Source organism: Molothrus aeneus, chromosome 18 (genome assembly GCF_037042795.1).
Source record: "Molothrus aeneus isolate 106 chromosome 18, BPBGC_Maene_1.0, whole genome shotgun sequence".
Lineage (NCBI taxonomy): Eukaryota > Metazoa > Chordata > Aves > Passeriformes > Icteridae > Molothrus > Molothrus aeneus.
Genome location: NC_089663.1, coordinates 1,473,787 through 1,491,176, shown reverse-complemented (window position 1 = coordinate 1,491,176; position 17,390 = coordinate 1,473,787). Strand labels below are relative to the sequence as shown.

At 52.2% G+C, this 17,390-nt stretch overlaps 1 protein-coding gene across 3 annotated transcripts in view; it reads left to right on the top strand.

The window, feature by feature from the left end:
- Positions 1-15,576, top strand: part of MTMR3 (myotubularin related protein 3) — a 75,917-nt gene extending 60,341 nt beyond the window's left edge. For 2 of the 3 annotated variants that reach the window (XM_066561966.1, XM_066561965.1), the window contains 8 exons: positions 78-273; positions 1,818-2,003; positions 3,392-3,562; positions 5,739-5,884; positions 6,537-7,932; positions 9,556-9,666; positions 9,905-9,993; positions 13,380-15,576. In XM_066561966.1, the coding sequence (XP_066418063.1) occupies positions 78-273; positions 1,818-2,003; positions 3,392-3,562; positions 5,739-5,884; positions 6,537-7,932; positions 9,556-9,666; positions 9,905-9,993; positions 13,380-13,551 (2,467 nt within the window). In that variant the 3' untranslated portion in view covers positions 13,552-15,576. The remainder of the gene's footprint in view (positions 1-77; positions 274-1,817; positions 2,004-3,391; positions 3,563-5,738; positions 5,885-6,536; positions 7,933-9,555; positions 9,667-9,904; positions 9,994-13,379) is intronic. The other variant, XM_066561967.1, reaches the window with a different exon arrangement.
- Positions 15,577-17,390: the final 1,814 nt, after the last annotated feature.

Below are 17,390 nucleotides of genomic sequence, written 5' to 3'. Positions count from 1 at the left end.
TGCCGTGATAAACTCAGACATCCAAACCTGAAAGCATTTTAAAAGAGCAAAAACTGTCTTGCCTGCTTTCCCTCTAGTTGGCTGTCAGCTCTGGAGAGCACCAAGTGGCTGCAGCACCTGTCAGTGCTCCTGAAGTCCGCGCTGCTCGTGGTGCACGCCGTGGACCGGGACCAGCGGCCCGTGCTGGTTCACTGCTCCGACGGCTGGGACCGCACGCCCCAGATCGTGGCCCTGGCCAAGCTCCTGCTGGACCCCTACTACAGGACCACAGAGGTGGGTAAAGCAGCTGGCAGTCATTGGGGTCTCTGGAAGGAGTCTGGCTGTGAGTTATTGCAGGTTTCTCCCCTGGCAAAGGCACTGAAGGTGGCAGGAGTTTGTCACCTGTAGTCTGCAGTTACTCCCAGGTGTAGGTGCCTGTGTTACTCAGGAGTAGCTCACATTCCCTCTGCTGTGACTGCACAGTCATGGTCTGTGCTTCCCCATATTTAGTTTAGGAATATGGAGTACAAAGTGCTGCAATTGCAGCTTCTGCTGCACCCCTGCAGGTACTCAGCCAAGCACTGATAGCGAGCCTTCCTCTTTGCTGCATTTCCCAGCTGCATGGTTTTCCAGTCCTACATTTCCATTGGCCTCTGTCAGTTACATTTCTCCTGATTTTCCCCTGTTCCATCACTTTCCAGCACTGTGGGATGTGTGCTGGCTGGCTTCCATCTGCCAGCCCACGGGCAAGCTGCCTTTGTTGTCCAGAACAGAACTCTGTGTCTGAACACTGCTGTGAGCTGCTGCTTAAAGCCTCACACACACTAGGACAAGGAGCTGGAACTGCCTTTTGGGTGGAAGTGTGAAAACTTCCTGGATCCTTTTCCACATGGATTCTAGAAGCTGGCATCCATCAGGCAAAACGTGCTGCTCTGGCCTGGGCACAGGATCTGCTCCTGGTCCTCCAAAGGGTGCTGTCCTTGCTGCTTGGGGAGCAGAGTTGTGCTGTGCACACTCAGGGCCTTCTCTGTCACCCAGAGCAAGCCATAAACTGTAGCTGTCTGTACTAGGATTAGAAACACTGAGGAAAATGAGTTTTCAGTGCTGTCAGATTTAAAGCCTTTCAGCTGCCAGCCATTATTTTGGCTCTAATCACAGCCATTATTTTGGCTCTAATCACAGCCTTCAACTCCATAAACATTCTCTACAATTTTTCTTTCCACTAAGAACCAAAACCTGCCTGCCCTGTGATGGATTTCAGGTCCTGTGAGACAAGGTGTGACATTCAGCTGCTCGCCCAGGCACTGCTTGGGAATGTTCTTTGCCCTTTTCATGAAAAATCACTCAAGTGAACCTTTAATCAACCTTGTGACTGCTGTATGCACAGACAAGCACCTGCTCCCCCTGAGCTTGGATGTCCTGTTGTGGATGGATGGTTTTCTTTCCTGACAAGTGGATCTGACCATCATTTTCAAGAAAAGTTTTTATATAACTTGTCCAAATACTGGATACCATGATCCAGAAGCTTTGGCAACATGAAGTTCCTACTTTTCACTGCCTGGATGAGACAGGGCTCATATCAGGATCGTCCCTGCCAGTCACTGAGGACTTAACCTGCCTTATTCCCTTTCCTGTTCATGTAGTTTGGGAATCCTTATCTGTCCTAATTCCATTTCAGAGCACAGAGGCATTAGGGAAAGCAGCAAAGAGAACTAATGAGCCCAGTGCTGAGGGGAAATAGGAGAGAGGACACAGCGATTCCCACAAGTCTCAGACCATCTCAGAAAACTGAACCAAAGAAAAATAGGAATTCTTCATCTCTCCTCTCCTCCCTGCAGGGTTTCCAGGTGCTAGTGGAGACTGAGTGGCTGGATTTTGGCCACAAGTTTGCAGATCGCTGTGGCCACGGGGAGAATTCGGACGACCTCAACGAGCGCTGCCCGGTGTTTCTGCAGTGGCTGGACTGTGTCCATCAGCTCCAGAGGCAGTTCCCCTGCTCCTTCGAGTTTAACGAAGCATTCCTTGTGAGTTGGGAGACTGCTGGCTCATGCACTGCTGCTGAACACTGCTCGAGAGCCTGGGGACAGATTTTCCCACCTTTTTGTGTTCTGTGTCCAAGGCCAGGTTGGACAGGAGTTGGAACAACCTGAGACAGTGGAAGGTGACCCTGCCCATGGCAGGAGGTGGAACTGGATGGGCTTTAAGGCCCCTTCCCACCCAAATCATTCCATTATTTTATATACATATGAATGTATTCTATATATGCTCTCACGTGATAAAGGGAACAGGAAAGCTGCCCAGATAGAAGGGACAAAAGCACTTGTGTAACCCACAGGGTCTGTTCCCTCTCAAAAGCAAGAGCCTCAAGGACTTCTTTTAGACTTTAAAAAAATAAAATATATTAATTGAATAGTCTCACCTAAGAAGTGTAAAACATCCACACAGCCTGAGAAAAACCTTCTTACTTCCAATGCAAACTGCCCCCTGCTTGGATCTTGTTTTGACTTGAATACTCCTCCTCTAAAAATGACCTGCTCCATTCATTTTTTTCAGTTTCTTCACTGAAAATGTGTAGGATATAGGAGCTGTGCTTACCTTCTTTGGAAGCAGACAGTGTTCCTATTAGGAATTCACCCAGGATGGTCCAAGTCAGTTCTCAGATCTCTGGGGAAGTGGCAGTCATGGACTGCAGGACCAGTAGTCTGAAGAGTAGAAGTTTTTATGAAGTGTCTGATTCACTAAGAGATTTAAGGCACATTCCTGTGATTGTGGCTGACTGGAATTACCACTTGCCAGCTCAGCCATGTAACAGAGCCCATGTACAGTCCCGGAGTAGCTCAGTTGTGAAATGAGATACAACAGGTAGTAACTGGCTTCACAGCACACTGCTAATCTCCACGGGCTGAGAGAGAACATACCCGTGGTGTGCTGGCCTTTGTAGAGTGAACCCCTAATTTATTACAATATTGAACCACTTGTCTTCATTTAAACATCTGAATAGTCCCAAGGAAGTCATTGATATGCCTGAAGTTAAGCTGGCATTTGTTAGGCTGGGCCCAGCATGGAGTGATTAATGATCAGCATTTCTGTGCTGCATGAATGTTTTGTAGCAGAGGAATCATGATTCTGCTTTGCCTGGCCTGCAGGGCAATAAGTTTGTATCAACATGACTTGATTAGGAACAAATATTTTGTCTTTCTATGTTATGTTTTTTCCTGAATTTGTTCAGTTCTGATTTTAAAAGATTCCGCTCCCGTTGCATTCCTGTGCAATTGGTTTGTAGGGAAATATGTGAGAAATGCCGGGGTTGCTGGGGCGGCCCTGGGGCGGGGTTTGCTCCGGGGAGGGAAGGGAAGGGAGCTGAGGCCCAGCCCTTGTCCAGCTGACACTGTGTGTGTATGGCTCTGTGCAGGTGAAGTTGGTGCAGCACACCTACTCCTGCCTCTTTGGAACATTCCTGTGCAACAATGCAAAGGAGAGAGGAGAGAAACACACTCAGGAACGGACCTGCTCCGTCTGGTCTTTGCTGCGGGCAGCAAACAAAGCCTTCAAAAACCTGCTCTACTCCTCCCAGTCAGAATCTGTATGTACCCCAATCCCCTCCTGGGGTAGAGCCCTGGGGGCTGCCCCAAACAGCATCCTGCAAATGGGGGTCCCCTGAGAAACAGCCCAGCAATGGGACCTGGTGACCTGGGGTTCCACCACAGCTGAGGTGGTGGCTGCCCCATCCCTGGAGGTGTCCATGGCTGGGTTGGATGGGGCTGGGAGCAGCCTGGAACAGTGGGAGGTGTCCCTGCCCATGGCAGGAGTGGCACTGGGTGAGCTTTAAGGTCCCTTCCAGCCCAAACCCTTGTGTGGTTCTCTGAGCTGTCACCACGGACAGAGAGGTGATTCCAGACCAGCTCAGCTCCCTCTGACATTCACCTTGGAACACCCAGCTTGGGCTGATGTTTGAAGTCTTGGGTTAATTTTGCTGATATTTGGGGAATGTCAAATGCTACCTCAGAAATTTCTCTGTGCTGGAAAGGTGCTTTCTGTGACTAAATGTTTTACTGTTTGTAATGGAAAACATTTCAGTGTTTGATAAATAGACCTCTCTGGAGAACTGAGCAGTGACACAAAATTGCCTGCAAACCTAGACACTGTGTCTAAATTAATTTTAAATCTGAACAGAAAAAGTGGCTCAGATTATTTAGTGTATCTTTGTTTCTCTTGATACCTTCAGGTTTTTAGTTTGGCTCCTCCATGTAGGAGCTCACTGAAGGTTCTGGGAAGGGGCTCAGTTGTGTTTGGTACAAGGTCACATGAGGGATTCAGGGGTGCAGAGCATGGGCAAGAGAACAAACACCAAATGACATCATGGTTAGGACTGCAAAGACTTGCATAAATATTTAAACCCTTTTTATTTCTTGAAGTATCAGATGTCATAAACTGAACTGTAAGGGCTGTGCAGTGGCTTTGTGTATGACGGATGTGGCTTTCAGTTGTTTCTTAAAGCAAAACCAAACTCTGGCTAAGCAGGAAGGAGTTTTATGCCCACAGTGGTTGTAAAAGAGATGAGTTTTCTACTCCCCTGAGCCCTCCTTGGCTGAGTGTGCCCTGGCTCTGGGCTCTCACTGCAATGAGGCCTTGGAGCCTTCCCACCTGACACTCCTGGGGAGAGTTTGTGAGGAAGAGCAGACATAGCCTGGGGGGATCTTAGAGCTGTGGATGCTTCTAGATTTCCATGAAAATGCCAGAAGGAGCATAGAGAGGGCTCTCACAGTGACTGTGTGGACAGGTCTGTCCTTGGGCTGCCCTTCTGTGCTCTATCCCACTTGGCCCCTGTTCTCAGGAAATACTCACAAGGACACTCCTTCTGCACGTGGGAGTTTGGGTTATTTCCTGGTTTGGGTTCATTTTCTTGTGGTTTTGCTTCAGGCTGTAAAAGGTGCCTGTGGTGCAACTGCATCTCTTACAGAGCCAGAGTTGTTTAAGAGCAGCAGCCACCCCACAGCCCTTCCCCTGCTCAGTGCCAGGGAAGCAGAGTGTTCAGAGAATCACAGAATATCCTCATTTAGGAAGGGACCCGCCAGAATCGTACAGTCCAACCCCTGGCCCTGCACAGGGCATCCCAAAATCCTACCCTGTCCCTGAGAGCATTGTCCAAATGCTCCTGGAGCTCTGGCAGCCTTGGGGCTGTGCCCATTCCCTGGGGAGCCTGGGCAGTGCCTATCTGGTGGAGCCAGCTGTTCCTCTGCCATTGCCTGCTTTTCCATGGGAAAGTTGCTTTGAAAAGAGTGGAATTGCTAAAATAAGCCCAGGTGTTTTTAAAGTGAAGCAGAAAGTATATCAAGGAATCCCTTTTGAGAGCAAGCTGCCTCTTCAAGGAACTTCTGCATGTGCTGAATATGTACCCATGAGTGCCTCCTCTGGAGCCAGGCTGGGCTGTGGTGGATTGGGGTCCATGGAGTGAGTTCAGGTCCCTCTGGCACGGTGCAACACAACACACAAGAGAACCTCAGCACTCATAACGGGCCACTGAATGCCATGAGTTGTGAAGGTGTAGGTTCACAGAGAGCTCATTGCAGGAGCTCATCCAGGAGGAGCTGAAGGCTGGCATTTTTCTGCCTCTGAGAGAAAAAGTCATTCTAGCCCCAAGTGTAGCTGACGAAAAGCTATGACCCAGCTGAGACCTGCCCAGTGAGCTGCCCCCCTCAGAGCTGAACTTGTCCTGCTGGGAGGCAGCAGCTAACCCTTGCCTTGTGCTCCCCTGCCAGGTGCTGTATCCCGTGTGCCATGTGCGGAACTTGATGCTCTGGAGCGCTGTTTACCTGCCCTGCTCCTCCCCCTCCACGCCCGCCGACGACACTTGTGCCCCCTACCCTGTGCCAGGCTCTAGCCCCGAAGAGCAGCCTCTGGGCAGGTGAGCCTAGAGCCCAGAAATCCCATCCTGTAAAGTAAGATCAACAGAGAATATTGGGGATATGGAAGGAGAATGTTTGGGTGGGAGGGCAGGATTTCTCCTGGGTATTGGCGGAACTGTGGGACTGAGCTGCCCAAGCACAGCCTGTTTGTGGGGTGGGTTTGGAAGCTGTCACATTGCAGGGCTGACAGTGTGGCAGAGAGAAGCTGAGCAAATAGAGCTCAACTCTGGGTGTCACATAGCCACAGAGAATTCCTTCTATCCTTGTGGGATAAAAGCTTTCACTGGTTATCTTGAATTTTGAGTTCTTTTTCAATGTTGCATAACCATTTCTTTGCTTGTTGTACAGTGACTCTGAGCACATGTTAATTAGGAGGTGTGACCAGGCTGTAAGCATTGGGGCTTGCTGGTAAAGGGATTAATCTGGGAATGTTTGAAGTCTGGTTTAACATATTTTCCTCATGGCAAATGAAGTTCTGAAGCAGCTCTGCACTACAGATGGTCGGAATGTGCTCCTGGATAATACTTGCCACAAGTCCATTAGCTGGCAGATTGTTACTGTCCTACCTGGGGGGCTGGTTTTGAACCACAGTAGCTCAATGTTCCAAAAACATCCTCTGACTTGGGAGGGGGATTGTTTGTCCCTTTGCAGGCTACCAAAGACAAGATCCTTCGACAATCTGACGACAGCCTGTGACAGCAGCGTGCCTACAACCAACCGCCGGAGCAGCGACCCCAGCCTCAACGAGAAGTGGCAGGAACACCGCCGCTCCCTGGAGCTCAGCAGCCTGGGCCCCCCTGGGGACGACCCCTTCGAGGGGGACGGGCTGGGCAGGCAGGGCAGGGCCCCCATGGGGGCAGAGCTCTCTGTGGCAGCCGGGGTGGCAGAGGGACAAATGGAGAACATTCTGCAGGAGGCCACTAAAGATGATGTTGGGCTGGAGGAGCACTTGAGGGGTGGCCTGGAGGCAGCAGGGAAAGGGGACGAGGTTGGCCTGGATAAGGAGAAGAGAGCTGACAATCTGTGTGGGGAAAAGGCCGAGGCGGGTACAGGTACCGTAACGAACAATCCCACAGCCACCCCACACCCAGCCTCACACGGTGCTGCAGAACTCAAAGGACAGCAGGACGAGCACAGCGACCCCAGCTGCGCTCTCCAGAAGGCACCTCAGGGGAGAGGACTGCAGGCTGTTCCTTCCGAGGGCTCCGGAAACAGAGATGCTCCAAACAACACGGAGGAGGAAGGTCTTGGCAAAGGTGAAGGAGAAGCGGAGAGCGTGTGCAGCACGGCCCAGGCCAGCCTTGCCTTCCCTCTGACAGCCCTGCTGGAGGAAAGGACATCCAACATCGAAAGCTCCACAGAAACCTTAACAGAGACCGAAGCAAAGCCCGAGCTCACGGCCAGGGCTCCGTGCCACAGACGCCACCCCTTCGACAACAGCGCTGACGAGCTGTCCCGAACTCCGCAGAACAGGCCGGAGGGGGAGTGCATGATAGAGCTCCAAAAACTGGGATCAAGAGTGCATAGGACTTCTGGTAGCAGCAGCACACACCTCCCGATGCCTTCCCCTTGTGCCTTGCCTCTAGCAGACCGCAAAGATGAGCTGGTGTATAATGGGGAGCTGGAGCTGGAGAACAAACTGGTGGAGAAACCCGCGGGATTCACGGCCCCGAAATTCCCCGCCACCAACGGACACTGCGTCAACGGCGAGGACGGGCGGATCAAGGCCTCGCTGAGCCGGCAGGTGTCCACGGCCAGCTGCAGCTCTGCTCAGCTCCACCTGAGGAACTTGCACCACAAATGGATGTTCAGCCAGCTGGGGAAGCAGCCGGCCAGCAGCCCGGACCAGCCAGCCCGCAGCCACCTGGACGATGACGGGATGCCCGTCTACAGCGACGTCATCCAGCAGCGCCTGCGCCAGATCGAGACGGGCCATCAGCAGGAGGTGGAGACCCTCAAGAAGCAGGTGCAGGAGCTGAAGAGCCGCCTGGAGAGCCAGCTCCTCAACAGCTCCCTGCGGCTCAACGGCGACTACGGCGACGAAGTGGTGAGTGAGCATCGCTGGGCCGAGCTCCCCGAGCCCTCAGCTCCTGGCTCACGGCTCAGGGCCTGACTTCTGGGCTCTGACCGACCTCTCCAGGTCATCCTGAGGAGGGCAAACACTGCCCAAGTACCTGATAGTGGCAGGTGCTGGTGACTGATGCTGTCACCAAAGTTCAGATTGAGCAGAAAGGTTTATTTCCAGATGGGTGTTGCACAGCAGCTCACACACCCCTGGCCATACCTAAACACCTTCCCTGGCCTTGGTAAAACCAACCAAACCCTTGGTTTACCAAACCTCAATAAAACCAAACAAACCCCTGGCTTACTGCTGTCTTCACATAAGGCAAAGTTATTTTCCTGTGCTGTTTTTGGCACAGGATCCCTTGGTTCTCTGCAGGTCCCAGGTGCACTGGCAAGCTCTGTGAGCTCAAACCCATCAGGGTCACACCATCCCTTTCAGGTGCTCCGGGCTCAATGACTGGAATAAATTTCTAGAATTCTAAATTAACTGGAATAAATTACCTGAGCTTTTGTGGCAGCTGTATTTCAACAAGGGTTTTTCTCTCAATGAATTAGGGATTTTAAGGGAGCTTTTAAACAATTTGCACTTTTATTTTGAAGTGTCTAAAGTTGTAAAAGTAGAGACTTCTGTAGAGAATTGTGCTTTCCTGTGGGTTTGAGCACTTGCCCATAATTCCTGAGGCTCTCGCAACACCCATCAGAAATTTCCTTTTCCTACATGGTTTATATGCCTGCAAAATTGAAAAAAATATTTGTAAGAGATTCCCAGCTTCTGTTTGTTGAATTCACTGTTTAGAAGTGGCAGAGGTGCTGGATAGTCCCAGGTACGTTTGTTGTGAAAAATCCTTGGAGCCTTTTTGGCTCTTCCTATTGGAGATGCAGCACAAGGTGCTCATTGGGCTCAGTGTCACTGCTAAAAACTTGAATTCCTTGGAGAAATTGGGTGCTTTGCCTTAATGGATTCTGCTCCCATTTTTTAAGGGCCTTCAGAAGCTGCAGTGTAGGGCTGGCAGTGCCTCCAGAAAATTCCCCATTCTTAAGGACCTGATCTCTACCTTCTGTTTGTGCCTCAGCTTGGGAGTTGCAGGTTTTGCTCTGGAACTCCAGGATTGCCCATTCCTCAGGCATTAAAATATATTAGCTCAAGATTTCTTGCTATTTTGATATATTTTAAGGGCTGGCTGAGTTTTAAGTGAGTTAAAATCCACCTCTACCTGGATGGATTATATTAAGGAAGCATTATTCCCAGAACCTATACATAGAATATACATGGCTCAAATTCTGAGTTTCCCATATGCAATTTGGCTTGTATTTTCCAGAATCTTTGCCAGCAAAAGGATATCTGTATTACTAATTATAGTTTTGAAAGTGAAACACCCTTGGAAAGGAATCAGGACCCTGGAATTGGAGCCACAGGGAGCAGGTTTTGGTTAATTACCCAAAGCCTTCCCAGAACTCTGCAGCAGAAACTGGATTCTAAATCCACTCTGCCTCACATCATCCCATCACCAGAGGGTCCAGGCCTGCCCTGTTGGGGTTTCTGGGTTTTATTTGTGTGGAACAGGGATCTGGGGGGTTCCGTTCAGCTGTGTTTGTTTGCCAACAGACGTCTATTCCCGACTCGGAAAGCAATCTGGATCAGAACTGCTTGTCTCGCTGCAGCACAGAGATTTTCTCTGAAGCCAGCTGGGAGCAGGTGGATAAACAGGATACAGAGGTACAGACTAAATCCCTGTAAATTGCTCACTCTGGGATAATCCTAATTCAAATTATCCTCTGGCCTTTGGTCGTGTGCCGCTTCTTGGGAGCTCTTTTCCTCACGTTCCGCTGGTCTCCCAGCTGACATACCAGTACCTGTGCCTATGAGCCCTCTGCTGCACAAGCTCTGGGACTGGGGAGGGGGCTCAGCTCAGGAGCCACTGCCCTGTCCCTGACGCCGCTGGCCGTCCCCACAGGTGACGCGGTGGCTCCCGGACCACCTGGCCGCGCACTGCTACGGCTGCGACAGCGCCTTCTGGCTCGCCAGCCGGAAACACCACTGCAGGTAACTGGGGGGACTGGGCTGCTGGGCCCCTGGCACCAGCACGGGCACAGCCCCTGCCCAGGGCTGCCCGTTGGGCACAGGGCAGCTCCTGCTGCTCAGCTCACTCTTGCAGGGAGATATTTCAAAGCCGCGTTTGGTGTCTGCTGCACTCCAGCCAAAACAGATCCCACCTTTCTTTCCTCAGACTGGATTTGGAGGCAGTTTAGATTTATACACAATAGAGCTTTGTCTTCTTAGCATTCAGAAATTCAACATATGAGTTACATGAAATATAGGAATAGCATCTCCTTCCCATTGCTGGTTGGAAACCTGCTCCTTTCCTTCTCTAACCTTTCTCCCCTTTTATTAACTTGCTCCTACAGAATCTGAATGGAACACCTGTGTGAGGTCAAGGTTTTCTGGATTATTCTTTGCTAGACCTGTTGCCACAGAGGCTGCAGCATCTCAGGCAGCAGCAGGGGCTTGATGAAGAGCCAGAGGCAGAGACCACATATATGGCTCAATATGCTGGAGTTAAAGCCAGAGAATCTCCAGTTTCCAGTTCTGTTTCAAATAAATTCCTATTCCTGGTTTCTGAACATGCAAAAACTATTACAGGAACCATCATTTAAATAAATCTCAGTTACCACATTTTGAAGCTCTCCTGCTTTTTGAAGTTGCAAAGAGTTATGAACATAGTTTTGAGTTTGTGTCTGGTTTATATTTTGCTCCATTTAGTCTTGTAAAGTTAACCAAACCCAGGGAAGAAGGAGAAGAATCTGAATTTATTTTTTTTACCATGCCCACTGCGCTTGTGCAGATTTGTATCCCCAGGGCTCAGTTCCCTAAACCTGAGCTTGGGACAACTCCAGAGCCTGGATACACACAGCCCCATGAGGAGTTAAAATGGACTCAGGGTTTCAGGTCTGGCTCAAATCTCCCTGTAGGATCTTTGCTCCTTCAGCTTCCACATGTGCAGTGACCCAGCTGTTGGTGAGACCAACACCATGAGTATCTCTGTAGTAAACATTTACACCCCTCCCTGGGAGTGGAAATGAGTTGAACCCCACAGAGTAAGGCCTTGAGCAGAGTAAAACCTCCCAGCTTCCTTGGTTGCCAATGTTTGCTCCCTCTGCCTGTAGCCCTGAGCTCTCTCTCCTCCCTGCAGGGACACTGACCGAGTTGATCAGCTCTGGTGAGCATTTCCAGCAGCCTCTGTCCGTTGTCTGTCAGCCTTTCCTGGGTGACCTGTCCCAACTAACTCAGCTCTTCTCCCTCTTTGTTTCTCACTTGCCTGGAAATCACCAGAACTAAGCTGGGGGTGGCCAGCACGAGCTGCTGGGGGTTGGATCTGTGTGAACAGCCCTCTCTCCTCACAGAAAGGCTTTTAGGACTTGGCTTTTGGGAGCTTAACTGGGATGTGGCTCAGACTAACACTCACTGTCAGTCCATGTGTGTACTGCTCACTGACAGGAGATTGTCTTGCAAGTTTCATGCATTTATTTTTGATCATTTCCCTTTTTTCCCCCCATATTTTTGGGAAAGGGCCATGTGTTACCAAACAATTCCAGTATTGCTGTGCAGGGTGTTGGCAAAAACCTGCCACTTGTTTTAGAAGGACTGAAAATCCTTCCATGGCTGGAAGAGGTGCCACAGAGCTGGTGGAGGGTCAGGATAACCAAAACCTGATGAATATCTGAGATTTGGGATGAGGAGAGGAGTGGGGAGTGTGGCTTTCAGCCCCCCTTCCTCAAATGAGCAGCATTCCTTTTCCAGCCTGTTTTTTAAAGTCTCTTTTTAATCTCTGAAGCAAAGCAGGGACCACCAGGATAGAAGGATGAGCTGTCCAGAGCTTTCCAAAGCAGTGTCAGAGCACCATTGTCTAGGATAAAACAACAAAAACCCCAGCATATGTTAGGAATGGTGAGCTCCAACAAAGAGATCCTTGTTTTAATCCCTCTGGTTGGTTTTCCCCTCATCCATCAGCGAGCTACTCTGGGATAATCATTCCTTGAGCAGGAGATGGGGCTGTGGGAGCTGTGTGGCACCTCCCAGGGCTGTTCCCACTCCTGCAGGGGCTTCTGACAGGGATTTCCAGCAGGGCCCTCCAGTTTCCAGAACCTCTGCAGAGGTTGGTCCTTGTCAGCCCTCCCATGCTGGGGTTCCAGCTCCAAGGCCTGGAGCGCTGTGTGGAACTGAGGAAATGAGCCCACTGAGGTGGGAAATGGGATTTCTCTGCTGTTTCTCTCCCCATCAGTGACCAGCAGCTGGAAATCTCCTTTCTTGGCAAGGAAGGATTAATCAAAGCTGCTGGATGTCAGCAGAATTCCTTGGCAGTCTCTTGGCAGCAGCAAATCTCCAGTGCAGAACAGCAACAGCACCAAATCCTGATGCCAAAGAGTTAATGGAGAGGGCAAAACCCGGGTCCCTGGAGTGCTGCTCCCAGCTCCTTGTAGGAATTGAGGAGGACAGGGCACACAGGGCTCCCAGGTTTGGGGGGGCTGTAGAAGGTAATGAATGACTGAGCAGTAACGAGGTGCATGTGCCGGTGCGGCTCCGCCAGTGCCGGGAATGCTGCGCGTGCCCACCCGTGCATGGAACACCTGCCTGCCCACCCCGGGCTTTGCATGTTCCTCCTTGGCTCAGTTGCCTGGATGCAGGAGTGTGGGACTTCTGGAGTGGCTGTGGGGGCAGTGGGAGGATGGCAGCAACTGAGGGCTTTGACATTTCCATGTTTAAACCCTTCCAGCTCTGAGCAGAGTCCGGCCTGCTCCCAGCACATCCTCCTGTGAGCCAGGGCTGGATCAGCTGTGGGAGCAGGGCCAGAGCCCCCCATTCCCAGTGTTCCCCACATTCCCCACGCCTGGCTCAGAAGGGCCCGTGGTGGCTCTGCTTCAGCCCCTCAGCCCTGTGCCCCAGTGTGGCATTGGCATCGTGCTGGAGCTCCTTTACAGCACATCCAGCCTGGCAGTGCCCAAGGCCAGGCTGGACAGGGCTTGGAGCAGCCTGGGACAGTGGAAGGTGTCCCTGCCATGGTACTGGGTGAGCTTTAAGGTCCCTTCCCACCTAACCCATTCCATGGTGAATGGCAGAGAGCTCTCTGTGTGACAAGAGGGCACAGCCTGTCCAGCCTGGCTCAGGGCAGTGCTGAACAGAGGCATTTAATGACCTGCAATTCCACACTGGCCCTGGCTCTGTGCTCCTTCCTGTGCCCATTCCCTGGATCTCTACTCCATACATAGGAGGGAGGAGCACAGACACTGGAGCTGTCCCTGTCCATGCCCTGGCCTGCAAGGATGCATCTCCCCCATCCCAGCACTGGGAATATCTCATTTTACAGCTCAGGTAACTTTCTGAAACTCCTTCTGATCTTTTCTTTTCCATTTCTCCTCTGTTCCTGATGCAAGGAATTGTGGCAACGTGTTCTGCTCCAGTTGCTGTAACCAGAAGGTGCCCGTTCCCAGCCAGCAGCTCTTTGAGCCCAGCAGAGTCTGCAAATCCTGCTACAGCAGCCTCCACCCCGGCAGCTCCAGCCTGGACCTCGAACTGGACAAGCCCATCACTGCCACGTCCAACTGAATTCCTGGCCTGGGAGCGGCGGGGGAGCAGCCGGGCCGAGCCTTCCCCAGGACGCGCGGATCCGGGGCCAAGGCCGGGAGGCTGCGCTGGAGCTGGGGCCGTGGGCGCTGCTTGCTGGGACAGACCTCGAGGATGGGATCCTGAGGGATTCTCCTTGTCCAGCTCCTCCCCCTTTCCTGCCTGTCCTGTCTGTGTGTCCGTGTCCCCGCGCGTGCGTGTGTGTATATATAATAATATATCTGTTTGTTTGCGGGAGGGCCCTGGAGGTGGGGAGGGAGCTGGTGAGAGCCAGGATCCCTGGGGTATTTATCTGTCCCACTGCAGAACTGCTGCAGACCGAGGATTTTGGGGAGCAGGGAGCAGAGGGAGCCGGGCCGGGCCAGAATGCAGAGCCTGAATAGCTGCAGCCTCCAGTGCTTTCAATCACTCCTGTATTCCAAACCCGGAACTGCTGTTTGGGAACCTGTTGCTGCTAGAAGAGGTGGGAATCTCCTTCCCCAGAGACCTTTTCCCTCTCTGTTCTCACAGTGGCTGCCCGAGGGGGTCTCAGTCAGGTTCCTGCACTGGTGGCTCTGTACCTGCACACCCAATCCGTGAGGTCTGAGCCCTCACAGCGGGAACACCTGGAATGCTGGCTCAGGAATGCACGTGCTGTTGGTGAGAGCCGAGCCAGGCGTCACACCGGGCCTTGCCAGGCGTCTGACCATGCAATTCCTGCTTCAGTCCAACTAGGACAAGAGCAGACCTCTGCCTTGTCCTTGCCCCATCCGTGTGAGCCCCTCTGGGAGCAGAGCATTGCCATGGTCAGGTCCTGGCTGGTCACTCGCACTTTACTGGACGATCCAAACTGACGGAAGGCGGCCGGGACCCGCCGGAGCCGCGGGGCTCGGCCTGTGAGGATTGCGCTGGTGCTGGGCACCCTCCTGGCATGCTCCTCCTTTCCCAGGCTGTGTTCAGTGTACTCCAGATAGGAAAAGCTGCCTGAGGAGCTTAAAACAATCCAAAATACATTATGGATTCCCCTTCCTCCTTCTGTTCCAATCAGACTCACCTCACTGATGGGTGAAACTCCCAAATACCCGTTTGTAACCAACTGGTAGGTGCTCATCCCTTTCCCTTCCCATAAATCTTGCTTAGTGCAATCTGGCAAGGAGGAAGAGTAGATCCTGCTCACAGTGCATTCCCTAGGCACAATCCCACATTCTCTATGGTATTCCCAAGAATCCTGCTGGAGTATTTGAGAGTTCTAGATCCAACAGCTCAAAATCCAAGAAACCTTGGGAAAGGAGCATTTCCCTTCCCTGGAATGTCACAATCACATCATCCAAAGGGAGGGTCACGTGGAGAAACCATCTGGCAGAGCTCAGTGGGTCTCCAGGGAGACACTGAGGTGGTTGGAGTGTGCCCTTCCCAGCCTGCCAGGATCCGTGCGCTGCCGTGAATGCCCAGGAAGGAGGAGGCTGCGTCCTTGTGGGAAAGGGGTCTGGGAACGGACGGAGCATCTTGGGATCTCCCTGGCACAGGTGTAGAGAAAGAGACACTGGAAGTGAAGTGAAGGATGGGGTTTCCAGCCAAGGCAGGTTTAGGATCTGTTCCTAACCCAGGGGTGGGGGCTGGAAGAGAGGCACAGGCATCGCTGTTGGTGCAGAGCAGGACGAGGGTGGCGAGGGGCAGGTGGCAGGGCTGGGGTGGGGGGACACCCCAACCTCGGGTGGCTTTGGGTGCAGAATCAGCCTGAGCCTCCGCACGTGCCAAGGGGGTCTGCTCCGGGCCGGGGCTGGGATGTACAGTGTGAATAAAAGCTTGCAGCTCTTTAGGCTTTTTTGGATCGATGAAGCACTTTTTTTATTAATATTATTTTTTCTTTGTATGTAAAGGAGGAAGCCGTCTCTCCGTAGCTGTGTACAGAAATAACCCTTCTCTCCGCAAGAGAGTAAAGTGCTCCTATATTTTTCATTTTTGTCAAAAGCGAGAAGTAAATACTTTAGAATTGTTAAATATATAAATAAAAGTGAATAAAGTTTAGACTTTTGCATGGGAGCATTTGCTAACACACTTTCTAATTTTTTATGTTTCTTCCCCGTCCCTCGGAGGGGACGTTACTGGAACACCAAGGCCTTGGAAAAGGAGGCTGCAGCTGCTGCCCTTGGCTTTCTGTTCTATGCTGTGCCTTTCCAAGGAACAACAAACTGCCACTCCTAAACTTAAGACAAAAAATTAAATCTTAGGCTTGGTTTTCCTGGTGCAGGAGTCCCAGGAAGGGGGAAGCACACAACACACACTCCCTGCCAGGTTCTGTTGGCACAATCAGCATGGTTTTCCCAGGATGGAGAAACATGTCAGTCTCAGTTTCCTCCATAGTGTGTTTTTCTTTTTCCCCTTGACCAACCATGGTATTTCAGTCTGGTGATGTTACCCAAATACAGGAGCAGCCCAGATCTCCAGGGAATTCCCCTGCTTTCCGTGGGGTTTGGCAGTGGAGGCTCCATTCCCACTTGCACCTGCCTTGTCCTGATGCTGGATGGTGGAGCTGTGGCTCTTTGGGAGCAAACCAAACTCACTCAGGTTTAAGATCTCTTTGTCCCAGAAGGTGGAGAACTCAACTGGTGTTTGTCCTGCACAAGGATTATTCCCATTTTCCAAGCACTGCCTGCTCATTCCAGCTGTGCACGGTCCTCAGGCCCCCGACCATCATTTACTTCTTCTCTTACATATTTGAGGATTTGCCCTGAATTCCTGGGGGTCTGAGCAGCTGTGAGGGACCTTGAGCACAATCTGTCTGTGATTCGGTGGTGTTCATTAAATCAAAATAAACTAGGTTGGGGTAGAGCTGCTGATGGAATCTGGAGTGGAAAAGAAGCAGGAATCACGTTTGATGCAGTGTTTCAGTTACACCTCACAGTGGGATTTCCTGGAGCTCCTCTCATCCTTGAGTTTCTCCTGAGGGCTTTCTCAGGAGCTCCTTGTCCTGCAGATGTTACAGCCCCGGGCACAGCGCTGCCGGGAAGTTTCTGCTCTGGGAAATGCCGGGGGTGGGTCTCTGCCCGGCAGGGGGATCGGGGAACTTCTGAGCTTCCCCAAGGTGCAGAAGGGCTCCTGCCAGGGGCAGCAGCTCTGCCCGAGGAGGACACGGCTGAGGTGCCAAAGCTCATTTCCCCGTGCTCAATTCTTCCTAAGGAGCCTCTTCCCTCTCTCCTTTGTCCCAGCTCCCGCACAGCCTATGGGCCTGTCGGGACACCGGCGCTGCTGTCGCGATAGGCGGCTTCAGTGCTGCCCCCGGGCTGTGGAACAACCTCCTGAGTCGGGATCTCAGACAGGGTCAGGAATCACCGGGAGCTGAGGGCCCCTCTCATGCCAGGGTCCCCTCCTCCCCCACGGGGCAGAGGGAGGTGGCACTGGGTGGCACTGGGGGCACTGGGGGCACTGGGCAGGAGGGATCTCACCTGGGAGGGCTCAGTGCTCAGAGCTGGGCACAGTGAGGGTGGTGGAGGCAGGGGCAGGGTGGGGAAGGGAGGGAAGAAGGTGTTTGGGAACTGCTCCACAACCCGGGAAAGGCTGCGGGAGTGGGAGGAACCCTGCCCTGGGAGGGGTTCCGAGGGGCTGGGAGGCTGCAAAGGGCAATCAATAACCACGGGCGGGAAGCTGAGCAGGTTCAGGGCCTATCAAACAGTCCTGGAATTACCCAGGATGAGGTTTGGAGTCAGCACTGAGCCAAGGGCAGCTCTGCAGGAGGCCCAGGTGCTCCCCAGGCCTGGAGCCGCCCATCTCTTCCCACAGAGCAGCTGCCACAGCTCCCATTGTTGCATTTTGGGATTTCAGCTCACCATTCTTTGCACTTG